The 25243-nt window shown below is 47.1% G+C and overlaps 1 protein-coding gene across 1 annotated transcript; it reads right to left on the minus strand.

Moving 5' to 3' along the window:
• Positions 1-657: 657 nt before the first annotated feature.
• CRBN (cereblon) lies at positions 658-23255 on the minus strand. Its single transcript, XM_066596955.1, has 11 exons — positions 23159-23255; positions 22555-22658; positions 19449-19651; positions 19193-19342; positions 16546-16702; positions 13478-13540; positions 13311-13395; positions 9596-9711; positions 8173-8237; positions 6905-7036; positions 658-2693 (listed from the first exon to the last, which is right to left on the minus strand). The coding sequence occupies exons 1-11, from the start codon at positions 23226-23228 to the stop codon at positions 2507-2509; spliced, it is 1332 nt and encodes a 443-aa protein (XP_066453052.1). The 5' UTR covers positions 23229-23255; the 3' UTR covers positions 658-2506.
• Between the last annotated feature and the right edge of the window lie 1988 nt (positions 23256-25243).

Raw genomic sequence — 25243 nt, forward strand, 5'->3', positions numbered from 1 at the left:
CGTTACAAATCCGCAGGGGATCTGATTTTCCCCATGGACATGAGGCCTAAGGATCGGACTGTACTTGGATTGGCATTTTATACCTCGCTCTAAGTCCTCTGGGTTTTGGCGGTTCCCCATATGCCTCTCTGTAAGGCTCCGCTCACACCTGGCTTGTAATTTGTGGATTTCACCCCCTCATTTAAAGAGATGAAAATAGCGCTGAAAATCTGCACCATCATTTGCCGTCCGTCAGGTTCCTCTGCATGGATGGGGTTTCATGCAATCTTCTCCCCGCTACTGGGCGGTAATGTGCTGCCGCAGGACACCTCCAAAGCCACAGAATTGCAGGCAGGTTTTAAGCCATTTTCCATTCTGCATCAAAACCCACAAGTAGCTTGTGGATTTTAGTGTGACATTACCTGTGCCCTGTGGCCTATTCCGCCCCGTGCGAAGGTCGCCCTACTGCTAATCTCCATGGAAATGTGCCCCAGCTTGGCAGCAGCGTGGCCCAACTGCTGCCAAGCAGCTTTTCCCCCCTCTCTGACAGTCCAGCTGCTTGGGAGACAGTGGAACAATTAGACTAAATGTGGTTGTGGGGCAGTGTGTGCGAGGGCCCGCACCAGCTTCCTCGGTCTGCTCACATGTGCAGAACGCCCCATTAATCAGTCTCAGCCGTTCTTCTGTAAGGTCCTGTTTATTTCTATGTTCTAGACATGTATTATCTCGCAGTGCAATATTCACTTCTCATCGAACAGAGAAAGACGAGGTACACAAGAAGGAGGCCCCGGGGGTGGGGGAGGGGCAGCTTACAGCAGACCAGCTTCCTTCCTGCTCCAGCACCCCTCGCGGATCGCTTCACACGCTGCAGGAATCTCAACACATCCGTGGCGTGTGAACCGACCTTCAGTGCTGAACACTGGGACTTGGAGCAATCAAAGCAATTTCATAGAATTGGTGAATCTCAAGGTGCATCCTGGCCGTTCTTCCCATCAGCGCAGATGCTATAGTTCTTTGCGTCAGCTAAGTTTTTTACCTTGTACGAGCCGCCAAAGGGGCGGGGAAAGGGAACACCTCCCCCTCGCAAAAGCAGTTGTCACTTATGCCCTCTATGGACAGGAAAGGGTAGGAGAACGTTCTTGCCCCTTTCCTATAATTACCATGGAGTCGTGAAAAGGGGGTGGGGGGGGGTCCAGTTTTATGTAAATGCAGCTTAATCATCCTATATAAGTTGCTATAGACATGGAGTTTATAGAGTAAAGGAAGGCTATAGCCCAAAAATGGTGGCAAACAGAAAATAGCAGTAACTGTGCAATGGGATGTGGAATACATTGTTACCTTGGTATTCAGTGGCTCCACCTATCCATGGTTAAAGGGGTTGCCCAAGTGGTAGCTGCTGGGGCCAACCCCTTATGCATGCACTAACATGACATATACTCTCCTCTCTACCATCCCAGCTTACAGGATGCACAAGCCACCACATTCCTTGCTTAATGCAGTCTACGGCTCCACCCACTGGAGATGTCATGCATTACGCTGTTACTGCGCTTGCGGCTGAGGTCAGTGTGCATATGCCTGATCATTGACGATGCAATACATGATGTTACTAAACAAGGAATGAGGCGGTTTTTACAAAGTTGGGCAGGGACAGAGCTGGACCGCCCATCTGACAGTCTGCCACTAATTAGCGTATGGCACGCAACAAACATAAGGAGCGAAAGCTGGAATTGGAGACAAAGTGAAAACAAAGGTAGCAATGGATTCCTCATAACGGCGCACGTTGAGCAGTATAGTCTATAACCAAATAATTAAGTGACCAACTTCCTTTAAGTTCTCTGCTTGCTGTCAGCGAAGTTACTCCTTTCTTTACAGCCAGCGGATAAGACCTAATTCCATCTTCCAGGTGAGAGTTTGTTACAATGTATCCATCCTTTAAGACGAACACATCAGCAGCACACATCTCCCCTGTCCTGGTACATTGTATCAGTGTGGGTCACACAGATCCGGCTGCAGTCCTGCCGCTCTAGCTCACAGAGGATAGTAAAGGTGTTCAAACTGGCAGCAGGAAGAATGTTTCCATTCACTGACAGCACTAGAAAACAACATTATATATATATTAGGATATCCCTTAACCCCTTATTAGACAATGATTAAGACATATTTACAGAAGATGGACTTTAGTAAGCAGACAGACACTGTGGGGCTTGGCCAGTTTCCAGAGCGACCATATGACGCTGCCTCTGACGTAAGAACACTAATTATCACAATATAACCGGTGTCTCTGAGCAGGGCAGGTAAAGCCTCGGACAGGAGAAGTGTGCGGTGCAGACAGAAGTGGACGTGAGTGTCTGAAACGGGCTTAGGAGCAGTCGCTGGGCTGAGCCCTCTGCTCCATCCCTGCAGACGAGGACAGATCCTCCTTCTCCCCCACCGATAATAGTGTCACATGCAGGGGGCTGTTCCATCCCCCCAATCTACGGCATAGCCGGCAGGGCAGGAGACGAAGCGTAGCAGTGATGTGCGCCATTCACAGGCAGAGTATTGGGGATTGGTCCTGTCGCGCCTCCTCCTCGTCTGACGTTGGGATTCGAGGTTGCAGAGCTGAACGGGTCAGGCCCCAAAATCTCTGAGGCGACAAATCCTTCCGCACGGCGGTGAACTTCCAGCCCATATGACTGGTGCATACTCGGCACTGCGCGATTGTCCAAGCGTATCTGTGCAGGAAGAAAAGGAAAAAGTGAGAATTTAAGCAAACGCTGTTTGGCGTTCATGATGGTAGCAGATTGTGGGGTGACGTTATATTCTCCACCCTTACAAATCCGTTTGGAGCATCTGGTGCAAATGGCCAACAGAATAATAGCTTGAAGTATAAGCCCCAGCTACGCTACATGGAGAAAAAAATTATTCACCTCGCGGGCGGCGTCCCCATCCCTCTCACTGCTCTCCAAGCGCTCCAGCAGGCTTCCGTATCGGCTTCAGCGCTAAAACACCGTTCTCTTCCTTGTAACGTCGGTTGAATACCCGGCCTCCAGGAAGAGAATGGTGTGATTGGCTCAGGACCGCAGCCTGAGCCAATCACAGCTGGCACTTGATAAGCCAATCACAGCCATACAATGAATGAAATTATTGAATGGCTGTGATTGGCTCATCAAGCGCCAGCTGTGATTGTCTGAGCCATGGCGCTCCTGAGCCAATCGCAGCATTTGCTTCCTGGAGGCCGGGTATTCAACCGACGTTACAAGGAAGAGGATGCTGTTTCAATGCTGAAGCCAAGTGTAATTGTTCTCAGTGAGAGAAACAAGAGGGACGCCACCTGCGAGGTCAAGTGGGGCGGCAGCCGCTGACGACCCTAGAAGCAGCCAGCGGAACTGGAGGCGAAATCCTGGCTAGAAAAATCGACAAACAGAGAGGACAACTAAAGTAGAGGTTTGACTTTTTTTTTTAGGTTTTTCTATTTTTGCGCAATATATATATATATATATTTTTTATATGTAGTTTTTTCACATTGCTGTGTTCAAAGTCCCATAATTTTTTTTTTTCAATTTTGATATGGTTATAATCCTACTGACCCGCAGAGAAAAATTTGTATTGTCATACTGCATAATTAACAATGGGGGAAAAAAAAAATGGCAAAGTTGGGGTTTTTTTCTCCCTCCTCTCCAAAAAAAACCAAAGAAACAAAAAAACTAATAAGAGTTATACAATACATTTAAATGTACCCACAAAAAGGATACCAATAAAAACTACAGCTCACCATGCAAAAACAAGCCTCATGCAGCCAAATAAGAGCTATGGCTTTTGACAAGTGAAACGCTGATTGCAGCATGTAATGGGTTAAAAGCGAGGATCAGTGTTCTCAATGATCCCTGCTGTTGCAGTTGGAAGTCAGTTGTCAGTTACCTCCTATTATGGATGGCAGGACTCGGCATCTATCATTTAGGTCTCTTTTACACGGTCGACAATGATAACGGCGCTACAAAATTGGCGCAATATCACAGCTGTGTTCCGTGATGCGTTTTTCTTGTGAAAAATATTGCATCGCTTTGCTGCTGCCAGCTATAAAGTCGCAAGAAAGTTAAGCCCTCCGCCTAAAATTATCCCTAGCTTGCACACCTTGAGAAAAAAAGAGAATGCTTACTTAGCAGGCTAGGTCCAGGTCCTACCGCTGCTTTCTGGAGCTCCGCCAGACGTCCTGCAGTCCTCGTTCGCCCACATGAGATCACTTCCTGGTTGCGGGATTCAAAAATCTTGCCTCCAGCAAGCGATGGCTCTGATTGGCCGAGTAGCCTGGATGAACCAATCAATGCGTGGGCTGTGATTGGTTTATCCAGCTATGCATTGATTGGTTCTTGTGGAGGCGGGCTTTATGAATTGGCTGAGCCACAGCATTGATTGGCTGATTTATAAATACTGAGTTCCTCAAATTCTGCTCAGCCAATTAATGCAGAGCTGGATGAACCAATCGCCCCATCATTTTACAGTGTGAATCACGCACCATAAACAATGTGCTCATTCTGTGGGGCATTAGTATAACAATACCAACATTGTTTTTAAGGTTTTTCTATTTTTGCATCCCACTTTTTTTTTTTAATTCTTCAGGGCTTGTTCTTTGTGTGAGGAGCTGTAGTTCGTATTAGCACCACTTCGGGGTACATACTGCTTTATTGAGGCGCGATATAAAAAAAATGTTGCTTATTTTTTCTTTATAGCATTTGTCATGTAGGATAAAAAGTGTGTTACATTTATGGTACGGGTCGTTATTGATACAACGATACCAACTTTTTTTTTTATTCACTTTTTTTAAAGATGGGGAAATATGGATATACAGTATTTCCTTTTTCAATCCTTGTTTTTTTTACATGTCCCTGTAGACTTGAATTTGAAATGCTAGGATTGCACTGATAGTTCACTGCAATACTTCTGCACTGCAATGCATTATCGCATCGATCATAGCCCACAGCAGATCTGGACGCCTATGGTATCTGGTTGGCATGGCAACCTATCAGCCCTCCGCTCTTACGTGGTGGCGGGCCGATGATGTCAGAGAGGGAGCACCTTCTCTCTGACTTTTTTACATACCATGGCCAACATTGTCCACGGCATGTAAGAGGTTTAAGAGTCTTCTCACCGATCCCTGCTGCAGCCAAGAGACCAGCGGTCGCTTAAGTGTATGCCCATTTGTGCAAACCTCTTGTCACCCTGGATAGAGCGATTTACCATCTAAAGCCCTGTTTGCACGCCCTAAAAATAATAAATGATCAGATATTCACCTCTCCCATCTCCCCGCCGCTCTATAGCCGGTTTTGTCTATTATGGGACGTCACAAGCTGCTGCAGCCAATCAGAGGCCTGAGCACGGAGGTGGTGACCTCCCACTGATGACCATCCCTGGCTGCAGCCTGTAACCAGTGTTATAAGGCCGTCTTCACACTTGCGAGAAAATTGTGCAATTTTTGTGCAACGCGAATAAACGCAGAATTATGAAACCCGCGCTTTTCAATGACTTCATTCCCATTTGCAATGTTTTCTATGATGCAATGTTACCAGATGCGCTGCCTGCCCCATCCTTCAGCATTTTGCATTTTTTTTCTCACCCATGTTTCCCTATGGAGCCTCTGATTTATCGCATTGCAACGCACAAACTTGTGATGTTCGTGCGAAGCACTTTTATTGTAGTGTATTGCGCAAGAAAACCGCAGGATGCTGCGACGCGAGATTATTTTTCAGGAAAAAGCATCGCTGTCGCTCAAACATCGCATGAACAAATATGCGCTATTGCTGCGATTTCCTCACAGCGATATCGCATTCACTAGTATGAAGGTGCCCTAGGGTGGACTGAAGGATGGGGTGCTGGAGCTTTGGGGACAGGCAAGTTCGAACCAGAGTTTTTTTTACTTTTTTTTTTAAATTTATGCCTTTTCCTCTTCTCCTTCGAGGGGCAGAATCTTTCAATTTTTTTCATAGGCACAGCTGTATGGGGGTTGGTACTGCCATCTGTACCACTTCTGGTTTACATGATCTACATCTTACAGCACTTAATCCCCTGGATCCTGGACAAACCAAGATGGCTGCACCAGCTTCTCTGACTGCCTGATGATCACTAGTAGTCTAAAACACTACATGCTGCTCTCACATGACCAGCTCCAGCCAATCACAGCAGTGTCTAGTGTCTTAGACTACGTCCGCACGAGACGGACTTGATGTAGAATGTCCGAAGTGGAGAATCTGCATAAAAGAATGCAGATTATGGTGCGGAATTCACCCCCTCATTTGAAGAGCGCAAATATTACGTGCGCATATATTAAATCCCGATAGCCTATAGTGATGCGTACTACGCACCAAGATAGACCATGAGGCTTTTTTCACGCATGTAAATAAATGGGCTGTTAACACCGCATAAAACGCAGGTGACATACACCCGTGTGAGTGAGCCCTAAGTGGTACACATTTTGAAAGCAGCGATCATCAGAGTGCTTTTCATACGTTCATCCACCAGGTGGCGCACATACATTCCCATCAGTATCCATCCGCTAACACTCCAAACTAAGACTCCTCTGACAAGGAGCAATTCACTCTGGTAGACGAGGGTCATTCACCAAGATTCACTGGTCTGTTTCAGAATCTATTTGTGGAGGAACGATCCCTCATCCCCATGCAGTCTCATCACTGAGGGCGACACGTCTCCAATTCACAAAAGAGGTGCCATGGAAGATGATTTTTTTTTGTGTGCCGCTGGCCCCTTCAAACAACCTGATGATTGCACAAATGAGCATTTCAAGGAACACTTTTGCCCCCCATTGGGTCGTGTAACGCCCTTACCAGAGACTGATCATTATACAGCGGAGTCCTCAGAGGACGCAGAACTACAACTCCCCCCATAACTTACCATCCGCCTCGTGTAACGGTATGAGGTTCATCACACTCACCCTGGGAACCAGCTGTTCTCTACGGACGACCGGCCCACCAGGCTCAGGTTTAAGGCTTTGTAGACGGTCAGGGTCTCGTGTACATAGCCGTGAGGATTGACGTAGGCCGCCATCGGGCCGCAGAGCGAGAGACTGCAAGAGAGGCAACATATCAATTAGAAGGGCCGTCCCAAACCTTCATAGCTGGCCTACGTTGGCATTGACGTACACGCATGACATTTTGTTCCTATGTTTCTTGAACCCCTAGTTGAAAAATAAATGAAAAGTGAAAATGAAAAATGTTTCTTTCATAGTTAGGTAAAGACCTTTTGGGACGACCCTCCTACACCCCAAAGGAAGAGATAGATATGAGAGAGAGAATGGTCCCTTTATTACACCCCCATCTAGTAGCGTGTTGGACTCCTTTGGCCTTCAGAATGAGTAATTAGTCGTAGCATAGACTCCATAGAAATCACCCCCTGCAAGAATATCGGCCCCTGCGGACAGGAAGCTTCTTGTAGTTACCACAGATTGGATGACAGGAAGGGGTCATCGACTCACGCTGCTTGCGCCAAATTCTGACCTCCTATCAGAACGGTGCAACATAGATCTGGATCCATCTGACCAGGTGTTTTTCTGCTGCTCAGTGATACAAGATTTTTGCTCTTTTGCCCGCTGGGGTCTCACCTTTCTGTTTCTCTTACACACAATGGGCTGGAACTGGTTGTCTGCTGTTATGGCCCATCTGTGATAAGGAACGGCGAGTTGTGCAATCAGACATGTTAGCTGGAGCTCTAGTATTTGGCTGCTCCTGACTGAGCAGCGCCTGTTGGTCAGAACGATTCCTGACATCCTCTCCTGACCCCTTTCGGTGACGAGTTGTTTTTGTCCACAGGATCCCCTTGCACTAGATGTTTTTTCTCAATCGCACCATTCTCGGTATACTCTCCTCACTGTTGCATGAAAAGAACCCACGCGGTCAGCAGTGACATTCCAGCCTGGCTAGTCTAGCACCGATAATCAGGCCTCGTTGGGAGTCACTCAGATCTCTGGATTTTCCCATCTAATGTGGATTCACACTGAAACTGATCCACGGAAAACTGGTCACAGGATTTTATGCTGCACTTCGGGGTCACGGGGAGAATTTGCGTATAGGGAAGCGTCAATTGTGAGCGGGCCGGGGGCTCTAATAAGGAGGACATTAGTACATATAGATTAGATAATTGCAGACCTTCCTCCCCTCCCCCACACACGCCACTTACAGGATAGGAGACATCCACCGCTCTCACCTGAAAATCTCGTTCTTGGTTGTGATCTCAGTGTCGTGACAGTGTTTACAGCAGAGGGAAGTGCACTACAAGGAAAGCACAGGGAGGAGAGAATTACACACGGCCGATCACTGGGCCATGGAAACGCACTAACGATCAGCCAACAAACAAGCAAACGTTCAATCGTCAACTGATTAAGTCTTTTAACCCCGTCCCACAAATGGACATAAAACACATCCCATGGATGGCGCGGGCTCAGAAGCTGAGCTCACGTAATCCGCAGTAAACTCCATGGGATGCATAGGGCTGTGACTGACAGATGGTCTCCCACTCAAACAGCAGAGATCGGTAAGAACACCAATCCTCATTGTTAACCCCTTATATTCTGCCATCAATGTTGACCGCGGCTTGTACCAGTGTTCTGTGACATCATCAGCCCCCCGCCATGTAATTGTGGAGGATCAATCAGTTGCCATGGCCCTGGACCCAGGTTTGCAATGACCTGTGATCGCTATTATAAGAGATAATACACAGCAGTACAGAAGTACTGCAGTGTATTATCACAGCAATCATGACATCGCAGGTTCAAGTCCCCTACAGGGGAATAAAAATAAAAAAATAGGACAGTTTTTGCGCACTTTCCTATCTTTTGTTTTAAAAAATAAAACAGAAAAAAAACCTGTTTGGTATTGTCGCACCCGTAACGACACGTACAATAAATTGAACATACTTTTTAACCTGCCTGACAAACACTATTAAAAAAATATTGAAGCTAAAATGTTTTTGTTCAAAAAAGCCGTATGTACTTTAAAATGGTACCAATTAAAAAAATTATATATAAAATATAATAAAAAAAGGAAAAAAAAGTGGCTTTTATTGTGCAAAAGTGGAAAAACAGCATTTTGGTATTGTTATTGTACAGACGTGCATGAAAAAAAAAAACAAAAAAAAAAACTTATGGCATTTATGCTACATGATTAACGCTATAAGAAAAAAATGGTAGAATTGATTTTTTTTCTCACTGCCCTCCATAAAAAATAAATGAGTTATACAATACATAAGTTCCCAATAAAAATGACAACTCCCCATGCAAACAACCAGCCCTCATACGGCCGTGTCATTACAGAAAAGTAAAAAAAATAAAAATTATGGTTTTTTGAAAAATGGAGATGGAAATCTCCCAAAAATAGTCATGTCCTTGGGTCTAGAATAGGCCGCGTCAGTAAGGGGTCAAAACACTTTACATCTCACCATATAAACAGAGAACGTGCAGCCGACCACTGATCGCTGAACGTGCACCAACAATCATTCCACGCCCATACCCGTGATCCTCTGCCATGTGTACACGGCAGTAAATGGGCGCCCACTGACATGTTTTGTCAACGGTCACCCTTACAGCTGTCCGATACTCATCCTGTGTAAGACGACTTTAGCGGGAACTCACTTTGCTCATGATGTCCAGCTCGCAGCGCAGCCGCTGGATGGCGTTTCCGATCTTTAGCAGCTGGATCCGCAGCGTGTCATCAATAGGCAGGCAGGCCGCCACTCGATATGAGAAATCTGAGGGCACAGAAGTCAAACAAAGCGTCATCCACTGCTAAGGAGACATCGCAGAACTAAGAGAAGACGAGGGGTTAAATAGCAACGTCAATGAACGCCATTGCATAAAGTAAAGGGATTTTCCAGGCAAAAACTATTGATGCCTTATCCTCAGGACAGGTCATCAATAGTTAATCGCTGGGCACCTGCCGCTCGGGATCCCCAGCGGTCACCTGATCGTCCGGCCGGCTGTCAGTGCAGAGGATAGATCCTCAATAGTCTTTTCCCGGAAAACCGCTATAAACTATGGGAGACTTTATTACCTCTCTTATACCTCTAATATGGCGCCAAAATTCACAATTCTAATACGATTCTGGTACAAAAAGCACGTCTTTATGAATTTTTACACCACCTTCTCTGGCAGAGCTTAGCGGGAGGGGTGTGGCTTCCCATGGCCAGGCGATTTACCATCATTTACCCTACAGACTGGCGGAAATTTATAATGCAGATCCACGCCACCTCATACCATAGCTGCCATAGATTGGTTTGACTGGTGCAACGGGCGGCCAGAGATGCGCCTAACATTAAGCAGCATGCATATTCCCTAGCACAGGTTATATCAAAACAGGCGCAGGAAAAGCCTGTTAGATTTGCCCCTTTCCAATTCTTATACTCCAGTAACAGCCAGAGCTGCATTCACAATTCTGCAAGTTTTTTTTTGTTCTAAATGTTTTTTTGTCCGTTTCCACCTGCAGGGTCTGTGCACATTATGTAAGACGTGGCGTTTAGGCCTGGGAGCGTTTCCAACAATGCAATGTGCAAAAGAGCAGTGCATTATGGGAGTTAGCTGGACCCTTATGTGGCCAATGAAGATTCTGGTTGGCGGTTGCATATTTTTTTACGCCTTCTTGTTAAAGAGAAAGGCCAGTGTTCTGCAAATAAAGATGAATCAATGTATCAGAAAGCCACAGGACATTTCATTATACGCTGTTTGAGCAAGTTCAATATCTCTGCTTGCTGTCAGGAAATGGGAACAATCTTGTTTGCACCCAGAAGCCAAAAGCCTGTCCTGCTCACGCATCATATTACAGTGCAGGCTATGATCTGGGCTGAAGGCACGCGGCTGGTGTCCAGGGTCTGTGCCCCAGCTCCGAGGCCTATGAGGCTGCACACATGGATGGTCGTGGCCCATTGCCATCCATGTCACTGAGGAGAATCTCATGCAATGTCCCCATGCGGTCTGATGCAAGTTGCAGCCAAACTTCTCAGCCACACCTCATATTAACCCCTTAGTGACCAGACCTATTTTGGACCTAAAGACACAACAATTTTGGGGGCATTTTCAGCTTTACTTTTTAAAAAGCCATAACTTTTTGATTCCCCCCCCCCCCCCCCCCGACGCGGCCGTACGAGGGCTTGTTTTTACGGTGGCGAGCTGTAAATTTTATTGATAACATTTAAGATTTTTTTTTTTTTTTTGGCACTATTTTTTAGATTTCTTTTTACTGGCCCTAAGTGTGTATAGCGGACTAGAACCCATGAACCTATGATAATACATTGCAGTACAAAAGTACTAATAATGATCATGGGCTATGGCAGACCCGGACACCATTGTTTAGCACCCAGTTGCTATGGCAACCCATAAGCCCCTTGCGAATACATAGCGACGGGCTGATGTCATCACAGAGAAAAAGCCGTCTCTCTGTGACCCCTTTACATGCCGTAATCCTGTGAGAACACCAATTCCGGCAGTTGAAGCTGTAGGCTAGCTGTCAGTCACAGCCAGCTGCCACTGCGCATGGTGTGGGCTCCGCTTCAGAGTCCACGCCATTCATAGGACATCAGTTTACATCCTTCCCAGTCAGGACATAAGCATACATCTTTGGGTAGGAAGGGGCTAAAATGACAAGTTATGCTCTATCCAGAGGATGGGTGATAACTTGCTGATCGGTGGTGATTTCACTGATGAGACCCCCACTGATCACAAGAACGGGGGTCCCAAGTCCAAACTTCTCACTGCCCCTTCCGTAGCGAGGAGGAGAATGAATGGAGCGCTGGCTGAGCATGTACAGTGCCACCCTATTCATTTTCAATTGGACTGCTGGAAATAGCCGAGTGGCAGGCACTTGGGCATTTCCAGCAGCCCCATTGAAATGAATGGAGCTCCATTCACTGTGACGTCAATCAGGTGGGAAAAGCTTCCCCACTTTGATGAAAAGAGGTGCACAGGGGACTCCCATAATCAGGAAGTTATCCCTATCCCGTGGATATCCTGTGAGTACGGCACAGCTTGCACTTCTGATACAACCCCTTAACACTACAGGGTTTACAGTTACATCCTGCTGGTTTGTGGTATGTATAGAGGGGGAAATCGCAGAATGATCCCACTCCATACAATGTGGGTGCCTGCTGTTTCTTACAGCCGACACCCGCCTACAACATCTCCAATAAGCGCTGCCGCTGATCGGAGCTGTTAACCCTTGAAATGCTGCTGTCAATTCTGACACTGGCATTTAAATGCCGCAATCGATGTTTGGGGGTCCTGCACTACTGTGCGGTTGTCATGGCAGCCGAGGGTCTTTTAAAAGGCTCCAGGGCTGCCACTGCAGACTGTCTATCGAGCCATGGTACATAGATCCACTGTCAGATCACGGTATGATGTAATGCTATTACATCATAATGCAGGAGCGATCAAAGCAGCGAAAGTTCTCGTCAACGATGAATACTAAAAAAAAAAAAAAAAATTTAAAATTAGTTTAAAAAAGTTTTATCAACTTAAAAAATAAAAAGTAATAAACATTTGGTCTTGCTTCTTCTGCAAAAGTCCGATCCATCAACGTAATGCATTGTTTACCCGCAACGGTAAATGTCATCAGAAAAAAAAAATACCAGAATTGCGCTCTCTTTGGTCACTCTCTCTCCAAGAATGTAATAAAAAGCTATCAATACGTTGTATGTATTCCATAAGGGCAGCAATAGAAACCACAGGACGTCCCGTATAAGATGACCCCTCGCACAACTGTGTCGACAGGGAAATAAAAAGAGAGTTATGGCTGTCAGAATGTGGCGCCAGAAAATACTGTTAAAGAAATTAAGCATCTTTGGAATAAAATAATAGAAAAAAAACCCAAAGCCCATAAATTTGGTATCATAGTAATCGTACTGAGCCATAGAATAATGGCATCAGGTCAATCTTGCCGCAGTGTATACACCATAGAAACAAGACCCCCAAAGATGGTGCAATTTCATTTTTTTTCCATTTCTCTCCACTTACAATTTTTTTAAAGTTTTTCAATACATTATATGGTATCATTGAAAAATACAACTCGGCCCGCAGAAAACAACCCGCAGGCATCTACGCCGATGGATAAGTAAAAGGTAGAATTTCTTAAAAGGGGGGGGGGGGAAGGAAAAAAAGTGCTCCATCCTTGCTTCTAGCCTTAAATAAGGGAAGCCACCAACTGTTTCCGTAAGTCCCGACCACCACATATAGTCAGCCCAGGGGACTACAGAGGCCCCAGAGATGCGAGCCGCAGCCACCCTTTAGTGTGCTGGGAACTTGCAGAACTTTCGATCAGACATAAAACCCATTAAAATAGGCGCCTCCCATTGTGTCTCACCTATAGGATTAGCCGGCAGAGAATCATCGCGGAGGTTTTCGTCCCACTCATGCAGCTGTCGCTTCACCCGCTCCATGAGAGAATCCTGGTGACAGATCGCCATATGTCAGAGCATCACACATAAATACAAGGAAACGATCCAGGAGCTGACAATGTGCCATACTCACAGCGTCGTACAAGGCGTAGAGCCACGAGGGCCAGGACGTCAGATTGGCACCGTAAAACCTTCTCTGTGGGAAGAAGGGACATAGAAAAAAAAAACTTCAATATGGAAGACGGCGGTCATAGTATAGGGCAAGTATACGGATGAGACCGTACAGGGATCTCCCATTATAAAAGAGGTTCAGCGCCTACATCTAAAAGCGGACCGCTCTACAAATTAATTTAGGTGGAAGATCCCTTTAACCCCTTACTGACGCCTTTTTACTGTCCTCACTAATGGGCTTTAAACCTGCACATACATCTTTATAAGGCAGTGGTCTCACGGACTACTGACAGCCAGGTTCCTGCTCTAACTGCCAAGAGCGAAGAAACCTGAGATCCTGGCAGTTTAATCAATAGCAGCTGCAATATGTAAGCAGATAACAGGGGAAAGAGGCGCCTTCTGTCACGCATCAGCACCCAACAGTGCGATCACAAGGTACTAATGGGTTCCCATGACAGCTAGAAACCTGAAAAAAAGGCCTCCATGTCTGCCATATAATTCAGCCTATTAGGCTGGTGTCATAGGCTTAGTAGAATGCACTACATAAGTAATGCAGTGTACTATACTAGTGATTGCATCTTCAAGCCCCCCGGAAGAATTAAAAAAATAGTGTAAAAAAATTTCAATAAAAGTTTAATTCAAAAGAAAAAAAATTACACATTTTTTCCCACTAGAACCCTTTTTATGTGGAAAAAATACAATTTTTTTTAAAGCAACACATCATGGGTATTACTACGTTCATAACGGTCCAGACAAGGAAAATATTTTATTTCTCACGTGATGAACGCCATAAAAATGGTTTAACAAACTAATACCAGAATTGCTATTTTATTGTGCTAAAGTAGTCAAAAAATAAGAATCCCTATAATTTGGTATTACAGTATTCGGACTGATCACATAAGACAGTTAGCAGGTTATTGTCACCGAATGGCAAACACCGTAAAACAACTAAGAAGTTTTTATTGGGGGATGGGAGAGGGTTCTATCTCTTTCCCCCCAAAATCTGCAATAAAAGTTCTATAACACATTATATGTACCCCAGCGTGCGGCCATGAAAATATACAACTCATCCCAAAAAACAAGCCCCCATACGGCGGCTTATGGCCCTTACAATGCTCTGATAAAAAACGCCTGGTCCTTAACACAAAAACAGTTGTTACCAAGGGGTACGCCTCATTATGACATCCAAGGTACACGGGCATCAGATGTGTGCGGGGTTTGTACAGCACTTCGCCCGCTCCACACATGGCAGGTGACCGATCTAAAACGCAGGTAACATTCGTCCGGAGCCGCCAGGATGGGAGGTAACTGCGTTCAGTGCTGACATCAGAGGCCGTCCACCTCCCGAAACAAGAGAGAGTGGGGAGCTATTTGGTAGCCAACGGTAGCCTGGGGTCTAGTGAAGGAGTTGACATTGGCTTTAACCCCTTAACGACCAATGACGTACCTGGTACGTCATGGAGCGTCGGGGTATGTATGAAGAGAGGTTGCGTGGCAACCTCTCTTCATACAGTGCGGGCATCAGCTGTTTATAACAGCTGACACCCGCGGGCAATAGCCGCGAGCAGCCGCGCGGCCGCGAGCGGCTATTAACCATTTAAACGCCGCTGTCAATTCTGACAGCGGCATTTAAATCCCCCGAACATCGTTCGGGGGTCCCGCGCGGCCCCCCCGCGGTGAGATCGGGGGAGCCATGCACGTATCATGGCAGCCGGGGGCCTAATGAAAGGCCCCAGGGCTGCCTTAGCAGACTGCCTATCAAGCCGTCCCCGTGGGGTGGCTTCATAGGCTGCCTGTCAAAAAGCAGTATGACGTAATGCTATAGCATTACGTCATACTGCAGGAGCGATCAAAGCATCGCATCTTAAAGTCCCCCAGGGGGACTTCAAAGTAAAGTAAAAAAAAGAATCAATAAAGTTTTTTTTTAATTGAAAAAAAAAAAAAGTTGTAAAAGTTTAAATCACCCCCCTTTTGCCATATCTATTATTAAAAAATCTAAATAATAAATTAAAAATATGTATTTGATATCGCCGCGTCCGTAAAAGTCCGATCTATCAAAGTAGCACATAATTTTTCCCGCACGGTGAACGTCGTCCGAAACAAAAAATGAAGAACGCCAGAAATGCACTTTTTTAGTTACCCTGTCTCCAAGAAAAAACGCAATAAAAAACGATCAAAAAGTCATATGTATTCCAAAATGGTACTATCAGAAACTACAGGACATCCCGCAAAAAATGAGACCTTGCTCAACTACGTCGACAGAAAAATAAAAAAGTTATCGCGCGCACAAAATGACGACAGAAAATAATTGAAAAAAATTTTATGTCTTTTTAAAAAAAAAAGAGGAGTATAGTAAAAAAAAACCTAAACAAGTTTGGCATCGTAGTAATCGTACCGACCCATAGAATAAAGTTATCATGTCGTTTTTGTTGCCATTTGTGCGCCGTAGAAGCAAGACGTACTAAAAGATGGCAAAATGACGTTTTTTTTCCATTTTACTCCACTTAGAATTTTTTAAAAGTTTTTCAGTACATTATATGGTACTTTAAATAGCACCATTGAAAAATACAACTCATCCCGCAAAAAACAAGCCCTCATACAGTGACGTGGATGGATAAATAAAGGAGTTATGATTTTTTTAAAGGGGGGAGGAAAAAACGAAAATGGAAAAAGAAAAATGGCCGCGTCATTAAGGGGTTAAAGCCTTATTCACACGGACGTATGAGCCTTCCGTATTGCGTGCATATTTTTTACATGTGTAATACAGACAGCATAGACCCCACTGATTTGCATTGGGATACTCGCATGTGTTTTTCACAAAAAAATCATAGCCTGTCTTATCTTGGTTCGTTACAGACCGAAAAACTGTCCACTAAAGCCAATGAGATTGCATAAATACGGATTATACGTGTGCGTTCACTGCATATTTATGCATGAAGGCGGGAGGAAAATACGCTGCGGATTTCACGGACCCAAACTGCATATGTGTGTGTGAATGCGCCCTGAAAGTCATAGGACGCTGCTCCTCACCCTGCGGTACTTGTGCAGCCACTGGCAGCTGCTCGGGCCGCTGAGCACTTTACCACACGGGAGGACTTGATGGCGACTTTGAGAATCCAGCTGGATGGATGTCATTGGACACGGCAGAACCCTCTCTGGTAATATCTGCACCCGAGCGAGCAGGATCCTGCAAAGCAAAGAGGAGGTTTAGATAAGAAGTAGCGGCGGTTATGTGTGTGCGCTGCTGGATACTTAAAGGGGTGTGCAGGCTTAGAAAAACATGGCTGCCTTCTTCCAAACACTGCGCCATACTTGTTTATGGTTTGTGTCTAGTATTGCATTGACTTCAATGGAGATGAATTGCAATACCACACACAAGCCTTTAGACAAGGGTGGCGCTGTGCTTGGAAGAAAGCAGCCATGTTTTTCTCGCCCTGGACAATCCCCTTAAATGGGTTTGTCCACTAAAGACATGTCACAAGATGGGGGATACATGCTGGAGGTCTGACTGATGGGATCTGCAGTGATCCTGAGAACAGCGCACCCCAAATACCCCATGTGACTGGAGCAGCGCTGCACATACTCCACAGTCACGCCATTCACTTCTTGGGACGGAAGAGGATCAATGTGTTGATATAGAAGCGAGTGGTCACAGATGCGCAGCGCTGCTCCACTGACATCAGGCATTCAGCGGCACAGTTTTTGAGCTCGTCCTATAGATGGGGGACAAATGTCTTTAAAGGGGTGGTTTGGTTACTGGACAAGATTCCTTTTATAATGTCCACTGTGCTAAAATCCCAAATGGTCTGTACTTACCTGTCCTCTGCCTCTGCAATCCAGTGCTGCAGCCCCGCTGTGGTCCCAGTGTTTGTTGTGAGAGATGATCTCTCTAGACTGCTGCAGCCAGAGGCTGCAGAGTCACCATTTCGGACTCATGGCATCCAGGATGTGGGCGCTGATGCCAAGAGAACGGGCAGTGATGCTGCAGCAGTCAGGTGATTTCTAGTGACATCATCTGCCACGACAACCACCAGGACCACAGCGGGGCTGCAACGCTGGATTCCTGCAGCAGGGGACGGGTAAGCACAGCTTTTTGTTACTTTGCAGCTATCAGGGGATGTTGTCCGCTATCTGGACAACCCCTTTAAAGTGACCCACATGTTTCGGAAAAAAAATTCTGTCCTAGGACGGGAGGGGGAGGGGATAAGTTACCTACAATTGTCCTTCTCTGCTGCCCTCCAATCAAGCAGTTCCGGGTTTCGTTTCTGACCATCCAAGATGGCTGCAGCGATTTTCTAACTACCAAACGCACACTACTTTCTGATTGGCCAGTGCTGGTCACACAATTAGTTCTGGCCAATCAGAGAGCAGGTATAGTGCATTAGTGGTCTAACATTACCTCTGCACTGTGGGGATCAGATAGTCTGAAGATTGCGTCGGCCAAAAACAGAACCTGAAACAATCAGATTGGAGGGACGGCAGAGAAGAACAACTGCAGGTAATATATTCCCCTCCTCCCCGGTCCTGAGACAGAACGGTTGCTGTAACTACAATGTAACAAGCCATCAGCTGTGGACAGAATCTCTCCATGTAAATGTCCAATCTAAACAAAAAAAAAGCTGCAGTGTAAAGCACAGAGGAGGAATGATCTACTCAGACAACTTCAGAATCCAAAAATACAAATAAATTGACTGGTCCCTTTATTAGAGCCCCCTGTCCTTTATTAGCACCCACGACCTTCTCACGATTGGCGCCTCCCAATATGGAAATTCTCCCCGTGACCCCGGAGTGCGGCATAAAATCATGTGACAAGTTTTCCGTGCGAATCCACATCAGATGGGAAAATCCAGCAATCTGAGTGACTTCCAACGAGGCCTGGTCATCGGGGCTCGACTAGCCGGGGCCTCACTGCCAACTGCGTGGGGGTTTTCTAGTGTAATGGTGTGGAAAGTCTACAGAGATTGGTGTGATCGAGGAAAAACATCCATACAAAGTGGATCCTGTGGACAGAAACAACTCGTCACTGAAAGGGGTCAGAAGAGGATGTCAGGAATCGTTCTGACCAACAGGCACTGCACAGTCAGCTGAATACATCACTGGGGTTCCAACTAACGTGTCTGACTGCACAACTTGCCGTTCCTTATCACGGAGGGGCTATAACAGCAGACGACCAGTTCCAGCGCCATTGTAAGAGAAACAGAAAGGTGAGACCCCAGCGAACAAAGGGGCGCAAAACTTGTTTCACAGAGCAGCAGAAAACATCTCCTAGTCAGATGGATCCAGATTTCTGTTGCCCCGTGCTGATGGGAGCTCAGAATTTGGTGCAAGCAGCATGAATCGATGACCCCTTCCTGTCAGCTGGTCAGAACATGTCAGCCCCTCCATCTAATCTACGGCAACTACAAGAAGCTTCCTGTCCGCAGGGGCCGATATTCCTGTAGAACAATTTCATCACCTACTGGAATCTACATCACGGGGAACTGCTGCGGATCTGATTGCCAAAGAAGGTTCAAAGCGCTACTAGATGGGGTCTCTAATAAAGGGGCAGTCCGTGTATGAGCGGGGGTGTCAGTGACAGCTCGGCAGACTCGCGCTCCTCCTCCCAGCACAGATTACTCAGCACTTGGATATGATTTACCCTTCTGCATTTTGGCCAACTCCTCCCGCCGCCTCTCACCCATCTGCCTGAGTCCTCATTTCCAGCACTTGGAATCGCTGCCGCCCGATGGCTTTCACTTTCACCGTCTCGATGCCGTACTCCTGCTCCTCGCGGTAGGCGTAGATTTCGGCAGTCGTCCCGAAGCGAGCGTCTCTCTGAAGGCCTTCGCTGTGATACAAGAAATAGACATAAAAGATTAACGCGCTTCACTAGAGTATAAAACCCCGCAACCGATGAAACGCACTGTATATACTATATACCCCTATATACAGACCTGTAGGCCAGCACTGCAAACGTCCGGTCCCTTTGGATGAGGCCTCGCACCATGCTGACTTCCTGCGGCCTGGACAGGTGCAACGGCAGCGTCTGGCCAGGGATTAGCATGACTTGTATGTGCGGCAGCACCGGGATCAGCTGGCAGCTGTCGTCGTCATGCACCGTTCTACCGTGAAACTCCTCCATGTCCACGCCCAGGTACTGCGAACCGACAAACGCCAAAGAATCACACGGCGCAGCAGTAAGTCCGAGCACCAGTCATTGCTGGCCCCAAAGACAAGAACCTCTCATCACAGGCCTGTTAAAGGGACGCTCCTGTCCCAAATAATCCAAGATTGCTGCACCGCCTCCGACTACCTGATGCCCGCTGTGCAGCGCTGGCCAATCACACACGGATTTAAGCCTCATCCAGTGTGACCAATCTGCATCAAGAAGTCCCTTTTTTCTGCGAGGTGGATTAAAATTCTGCGCTGCATGAACTATGGCATGGATTCCCACTCGCAAAGAACACACACCCCTGAGAAGCGCTGTCCGGCTCATCTTCTCCCAGATCCCCGGCAGTTGTCTACAGCATCTCCTCTGGCCGGGGATTAGAAAATCCCCCCTTTAGGAAGCGCTAGCTCTGATTGGCTGAGTGCTGTGACATTCAGCCAATCAGAGCCAGCACTCGAACCAATCACAGCCATTCATTGGCTGTGATTGATTCATCGAACGCCGGCTCTGATTGGCTGAGTCGCAGCCCCCAGCCAATCAGAGGCAGCGCTTCCTGGAGGTGGGGATTTTCTAATCCCCGGCCAAAAGAAATGCTAAAGACAACTTCCGGGGATCGTGGAGAAGATGGGCCGGAGCCGGACAGCGCTTCTCAGGGGTGTGGTTCTTCCTTCAGCTAGGGCTTAGTTTAGGGCTTTAACAGTTGGATTTCCAATTGTCAAAGTTGCATCATGCCGCACGAAAACCGCATTTTTGTGTGATGCGATGTAATAGAGAGGAAGGCTCCAAAGGGAAGCATGGGATACAAAACCCCGCATGTTGTGTGCATATCGCCGGACCCAAGAGGTTTTTGACTCGCAATGTAGCATGCTACAAAACATCTCAAATATGAAGGAACCCATAGGAAAGTATGGGCTTCACATACATGCGATTCGTAGCATTGTTGCAACGCGAGAAAATCACGTGACTTTGTTGCCCGTGTGAACGTGGCCAATCCACACGTGGATCCGAGGCAAAAACTGCCGCAAAATAGCCGCAGATTTCTGCCGCACTTTTACATCTGGTGTCCATACGGAAACTTTCACGGCCGATTCTGCCGCATGAACACAACCTTATGGTATATTTGGCGTTCACCACTGATTTGCTCCAGACATGAGAATGCATCATCTAATAACGAACACTCTGAAACTTTATGTTTCAGTTCATTTTCAAGATCTCTGCTTGCTGTCAGTGAATGTGAACAATATATTTTTAAATCCAGAGGCTGCAAACAGTCCTGGCCAATGTGTCCTACAGCTGGGGGCTCGGAAGGCTGAAAGACAGGCAGTTCAGCTGATTAGCCCGCAATGTTGATCCAGAAGAAGCAAAAAACCCAATGGAGAAGCAGATTTTTCTCATCTTAATCCCCAGAAATGCAGCATGCATACGCTGTAAGGCCCCGCTCACACGCCGCTAGAGTCCTGCGGTTCGGCGCCATCACTGCAGTGGAACAACAACAGAAAAGCCAGAAGATAACAGGCACAAATTGCGCCAAAAAGACCAGTTAACTCTAATGGGGTGAGTCTGCTTCCGTCGCGCCCACCAGCATTTTACTGGGCTAAACAGCACAACCTGCTGCGCCATTCTCACCAACAGTGCCACCAGTGCCACGTTTGCACCAGAAGGTCTAGTGAAGCCTTCAACACACCTGAAGAGCCTTAAAGGGGCTGTCTGCGCCCTGGACAGAGCATCAGTAGTTGATGTATGGGGGTCTGCCATTTGGGACCCCCATCCTTCCAGTGCAGCAGGCTGGACGTTGTCATAACCTGGTGGGGGGAGGGAGTGGTGGCGCCAGCTTCACCCTCATTGTTATCAATAGGAGCGCCGCGCTGCGACGGCACTTCCTGTTCCTCTGCTGATCAGGACTGGAAAGGTCTGGGAGAGGAACAGGAAGTGCCGACACTGTGAAGCTCTTCCATTGGTGTCAAGCTGGCACTCCCACTGCCTGTGGTGACCGCTGGTTGGACAATCAGCTGATGGACGGGGGTCCCTAGTGGCGGACTTCTGTCCATCAACTACAGAGGATAGGTCATCAGAGGTAGAGGGGGCAGACAACCCCTTTAAGGGTCTTTTCTACAGCCCGACGATCAAGTACGAATATTTACCTCAGCAGCGTAAGAAATAGCAACCAATCGCAGTGCAGCTTTCATTTTATCTCAGCGACATAGGAAATGACAGCTGCGCTGTGATTGGTTGCTATTGGCAATAAAATTACAGGGGAAGTTGATGAGTTTTTGATTTTTAATTCCGCCAGTATTCGTCGACTGGCGCTGAAGAACGCTCATGCAGAATTTCACTCAAATCGGAGCAGAACTGTGGATTGGTAGACGACTCAAACAAACAGATTTTACGTGTTATATATAATACGTACGGCGTTTACTACGCACCCCTAGAGAGGAATAGCGCGGTACGCACGTAATTCGCGGTGAAATAGAACACGCAGCAGTCTTTTTCGCGCACGTATTACACTAATGTGAACGGATCAGTGATCATCACTGCACTTTGACTCCATTCACTGTGGTGAAAATCCTTTTGTGGGAATGAGCCCTAAGGGGTTAATAGCGCCCCCATTATCGCGCCCGGAGGTTGGCGCAGGTTTTCAGGCTTTGGCTCTAAGCAAAAATATTTCCATTTACTGACAAATAGCAGAGAAAGCATCGAAATAGACCAACTATTGCGCGGCGGCCGGCGCTCTGCTTTACCTGCGACTAGACACAGCGCCAATCCAGGTGAGTCAGGCGTCACTCACGGCCGCTGATACCCGCGTAACGAGACAGAAAGTGGCAGAACTTCCGCAGATACAATGAATAAACTTTATTGACATGAACACTTTACATTAACCCCGTGTTACGCACTGCGTGGGACGTCGGTAGGCTGGTGTCGAAGTTGATGATATTGGGGGCCTCCTGGTCTCCTCCGTCGGGATCCTCCATCTCCAACTCATCATCTTCCTCACTCTCTGTCAGGAGGAGAAACACGTTAAAAATGGTGTCCTAAATGCGCCGTTACATCTCATCTATCACAGCGAGGGCTGCGGGAGGTCTTAAGATTTAATAACAAGTCCTGGAAGCAGGAAGCAGAGTGACACAGCCATGTTGAGGGCATCACTGAGACAGTTACGCCATTGAATCCTCGTCGCCTGACAACATTTGCCCTTTAAGAGCTTCTCATGAGGCGTCGGAGGCCACCAGGGGCATAAAGTGGCAGCAGAGACCCCCTTTACATGTTAGTGGAACTGCAGTGCATGATGGGGAAGACAATACTGAGCCCCCTTTAAATAATAGGGAAAGGGAGAACAACCAATCAGAGTCCAGATAACATTTCACTTGTAAACAATTCAAAATAAAAGCAGCGCTCTCATTGGCTGCTGGGCTACTTGCGCAGCGCATGATGGTAAGGGCAAACATCGGCCGGTCTGCATGACGGAGTCGCAGCGCCCCCTCCCGGGTTCTACATTACCGGGGATGAGCTGCAGCTGGTTGCCCATGTTATTCACGCCGGGATCGTCCTCCCCTTCCTCATCCGCCATTCCTGTTTACCAGCGGTGCATGCTGGGAGCTAGCGATACAGACGTCACATGCCGCGCTGGCCGCGCCCCCTGCCACTTCTGCGCTCCAGACCCGCCCACAGAGTCCTGTTCCCACGGCAACGAACAAGCGACCCATTTGTGGACTATAACTCCCAGCATTCTCTGGGGACATAAACTATTAGTATTAGCTACGTCATACTATATATATATATATATATACACTCATTGTCAGCAACATTCTTCCACACTAGGAGGAATATATATATATATGTGTAAACATACGCACACAGTATACTAGGCTAAAAAAAGACGAATGTCATCGCAGTTCACGTATGTACACACACATATATATATATATATATATATATATATATATATATATATATATATATATATATATATATATATATATAAAATCATTGTCAGTAACATCCCTTCCCTAGAAAGAGTATATATGTATACACACACTTATGGTTAGTAACAGTCCTCCCCTAGAAGGAGAGGGCATGGAGGTTCTAGTGCCCTGTTGTACCTCCTCTAGCTTTGATACAAGATGTGATACGGGGGGCATGGAGGCTCTAGTGCCCTGTTGTACCGCCTCTAGCTTGGATACAAGATGTGATACGGGGGTCATGGAGGCCCTAGTACCACCTCTAGCTTGGATACAAGATGTGATATGGGGGGCATGGAGGCTCTAGTGCCCTGTTGTACCGCCTCTAGCTTGGATACAAGATGTGATACGGGGGCATGGAGGTTCTAGTACCCTGTTGTACCGCCTCTAGCTTGCATACAAGATGTGATACAGGTGGGCATGGAGACTCTAGTGCCCTGTTGTACCTCCTCTAGCTTTGATACAAGATGTGATACGGGGGGCATGGAGGCTCTAGTGCCCTGTTGTACCGCCTCTAGCTTGGATACAAGATGTGATACGGGGGGCATGGAGGCTCTAGTGCCCTGTTGTACCGCCTCTAGCTTGGATACAAGATGTGATACGGGGGGCATGGAGACTCTAGTGCCCTGTTGTACCACCTCTAGCTTGGATCCAAGATGTGATACGGGCGGGCATGGAGGCTCTAGTTCTCTGTTGTACCGCCTCTAGCTTGGATACAAGATATGATACGGTGGTCATGGAGGTTCTAGTACCACCTCTAGCTTGGCTCCAAGATGTGATACGGGGGTCATGGAGGCTCTAGTACCACCTCTAGCTTGGATACAAGATGTGATATAGGGGGCATGGAGGCTCTAGTGCCCTGTTGTACCGCCTCTAGCTTGGATACAAGATGTGATACGGGGGCATGGAGGCTCTAGTGCCCTGTTGTACCGCCTCTAGCTTGGATACAAGATGTGATACGGGGGGCATGGAGGCTCTAGTGCCCTGTTGTACCGCCTCTAGCTTGGATACAAGATGTGATACGGGGGCATGGAGGCTCTAGTGCCCTGTTGTACTGCCTCTAGCTTGGATACAAGATGTGATACGGGGGGCATGGAGGTTCTAGTACCCTGTTGTACTGCCTCTAGCTTGGATACAAGATGTGATACGGGGGGCATGGAGGTTCTAGTACCCTGTTGTACCTCCTCTAGCTTTGATGCAAGATGTGATACAGGTGGGCATGGAGGCTCCACTGCCCAGTTGTACCGCCTCTAGCTTGGATCCAAGATGTGATACAGGCGGGCATGGAGGCTCTAGTTCTCTGTTGTACCGCCTCTAGCTTGGATACAAGATATGATACGGGGTCATGGAGACTCTAGTACTACCTCTAGCTTGGATACAAGATGTGATACGGGGGTCATGGAGGCTCTAGTACCACCTCTAGCTTGGATACAAGATGTGCTACTGGTGGGCACGGAAGCTTAGTACCCTGTTGTACCGCCTCTATCTTAGATACAAGATGTGATACAGGTGGGCATGGAGGCTCTAGTACCCTGTTCTAACACCTCTAGTTGGATACAAGATGTGATACGAGCGGGCACAGAGGCTCTAGTACCCTGTTGTACCGCCTCTAGCTTGAATACAA

The sequence above is a fragment of the Eleutherodactylus coqui genome, chromosome 3 (genome assembly GCF_035609145.1).
Source record: "Eleutherodactylus coqui strain aEleCoq1 chromosome 3, aEleCoq1.hap1, whole genome shotgun sequence".
In the NCBI taxonomy this organism is placed as follows: Eukaryota; Metazoa; Chordata; class Amphibia; order Anura; family Eleutherodactylidae; genus Eleutherodactylus; species Eleutherodactylus coqui.

Coding starts and splice junctions, on each gene's coding strand:
- CRBN (XM_066596955.1), bottom strand. CDS start 23,228: ATGGCGGATGAGGAAGGGGAGGACGATCCCGGCGTGAATAACATGGGC. Junction 22,659..23,158: donor CCAGCTGCAGCTCATCCCCG/GTAATGTAGAAC, acceptor TCCTCCTGACAG/AGAGTGAGGAAGATGATGAG. Junction 19,343..19,448: donor TTTGCAGTGCTGGCCTACAG/GTCTGTATATAG, acceptor CTTGTATCACAG/CGAAGGCCTTCAGAGAGACG.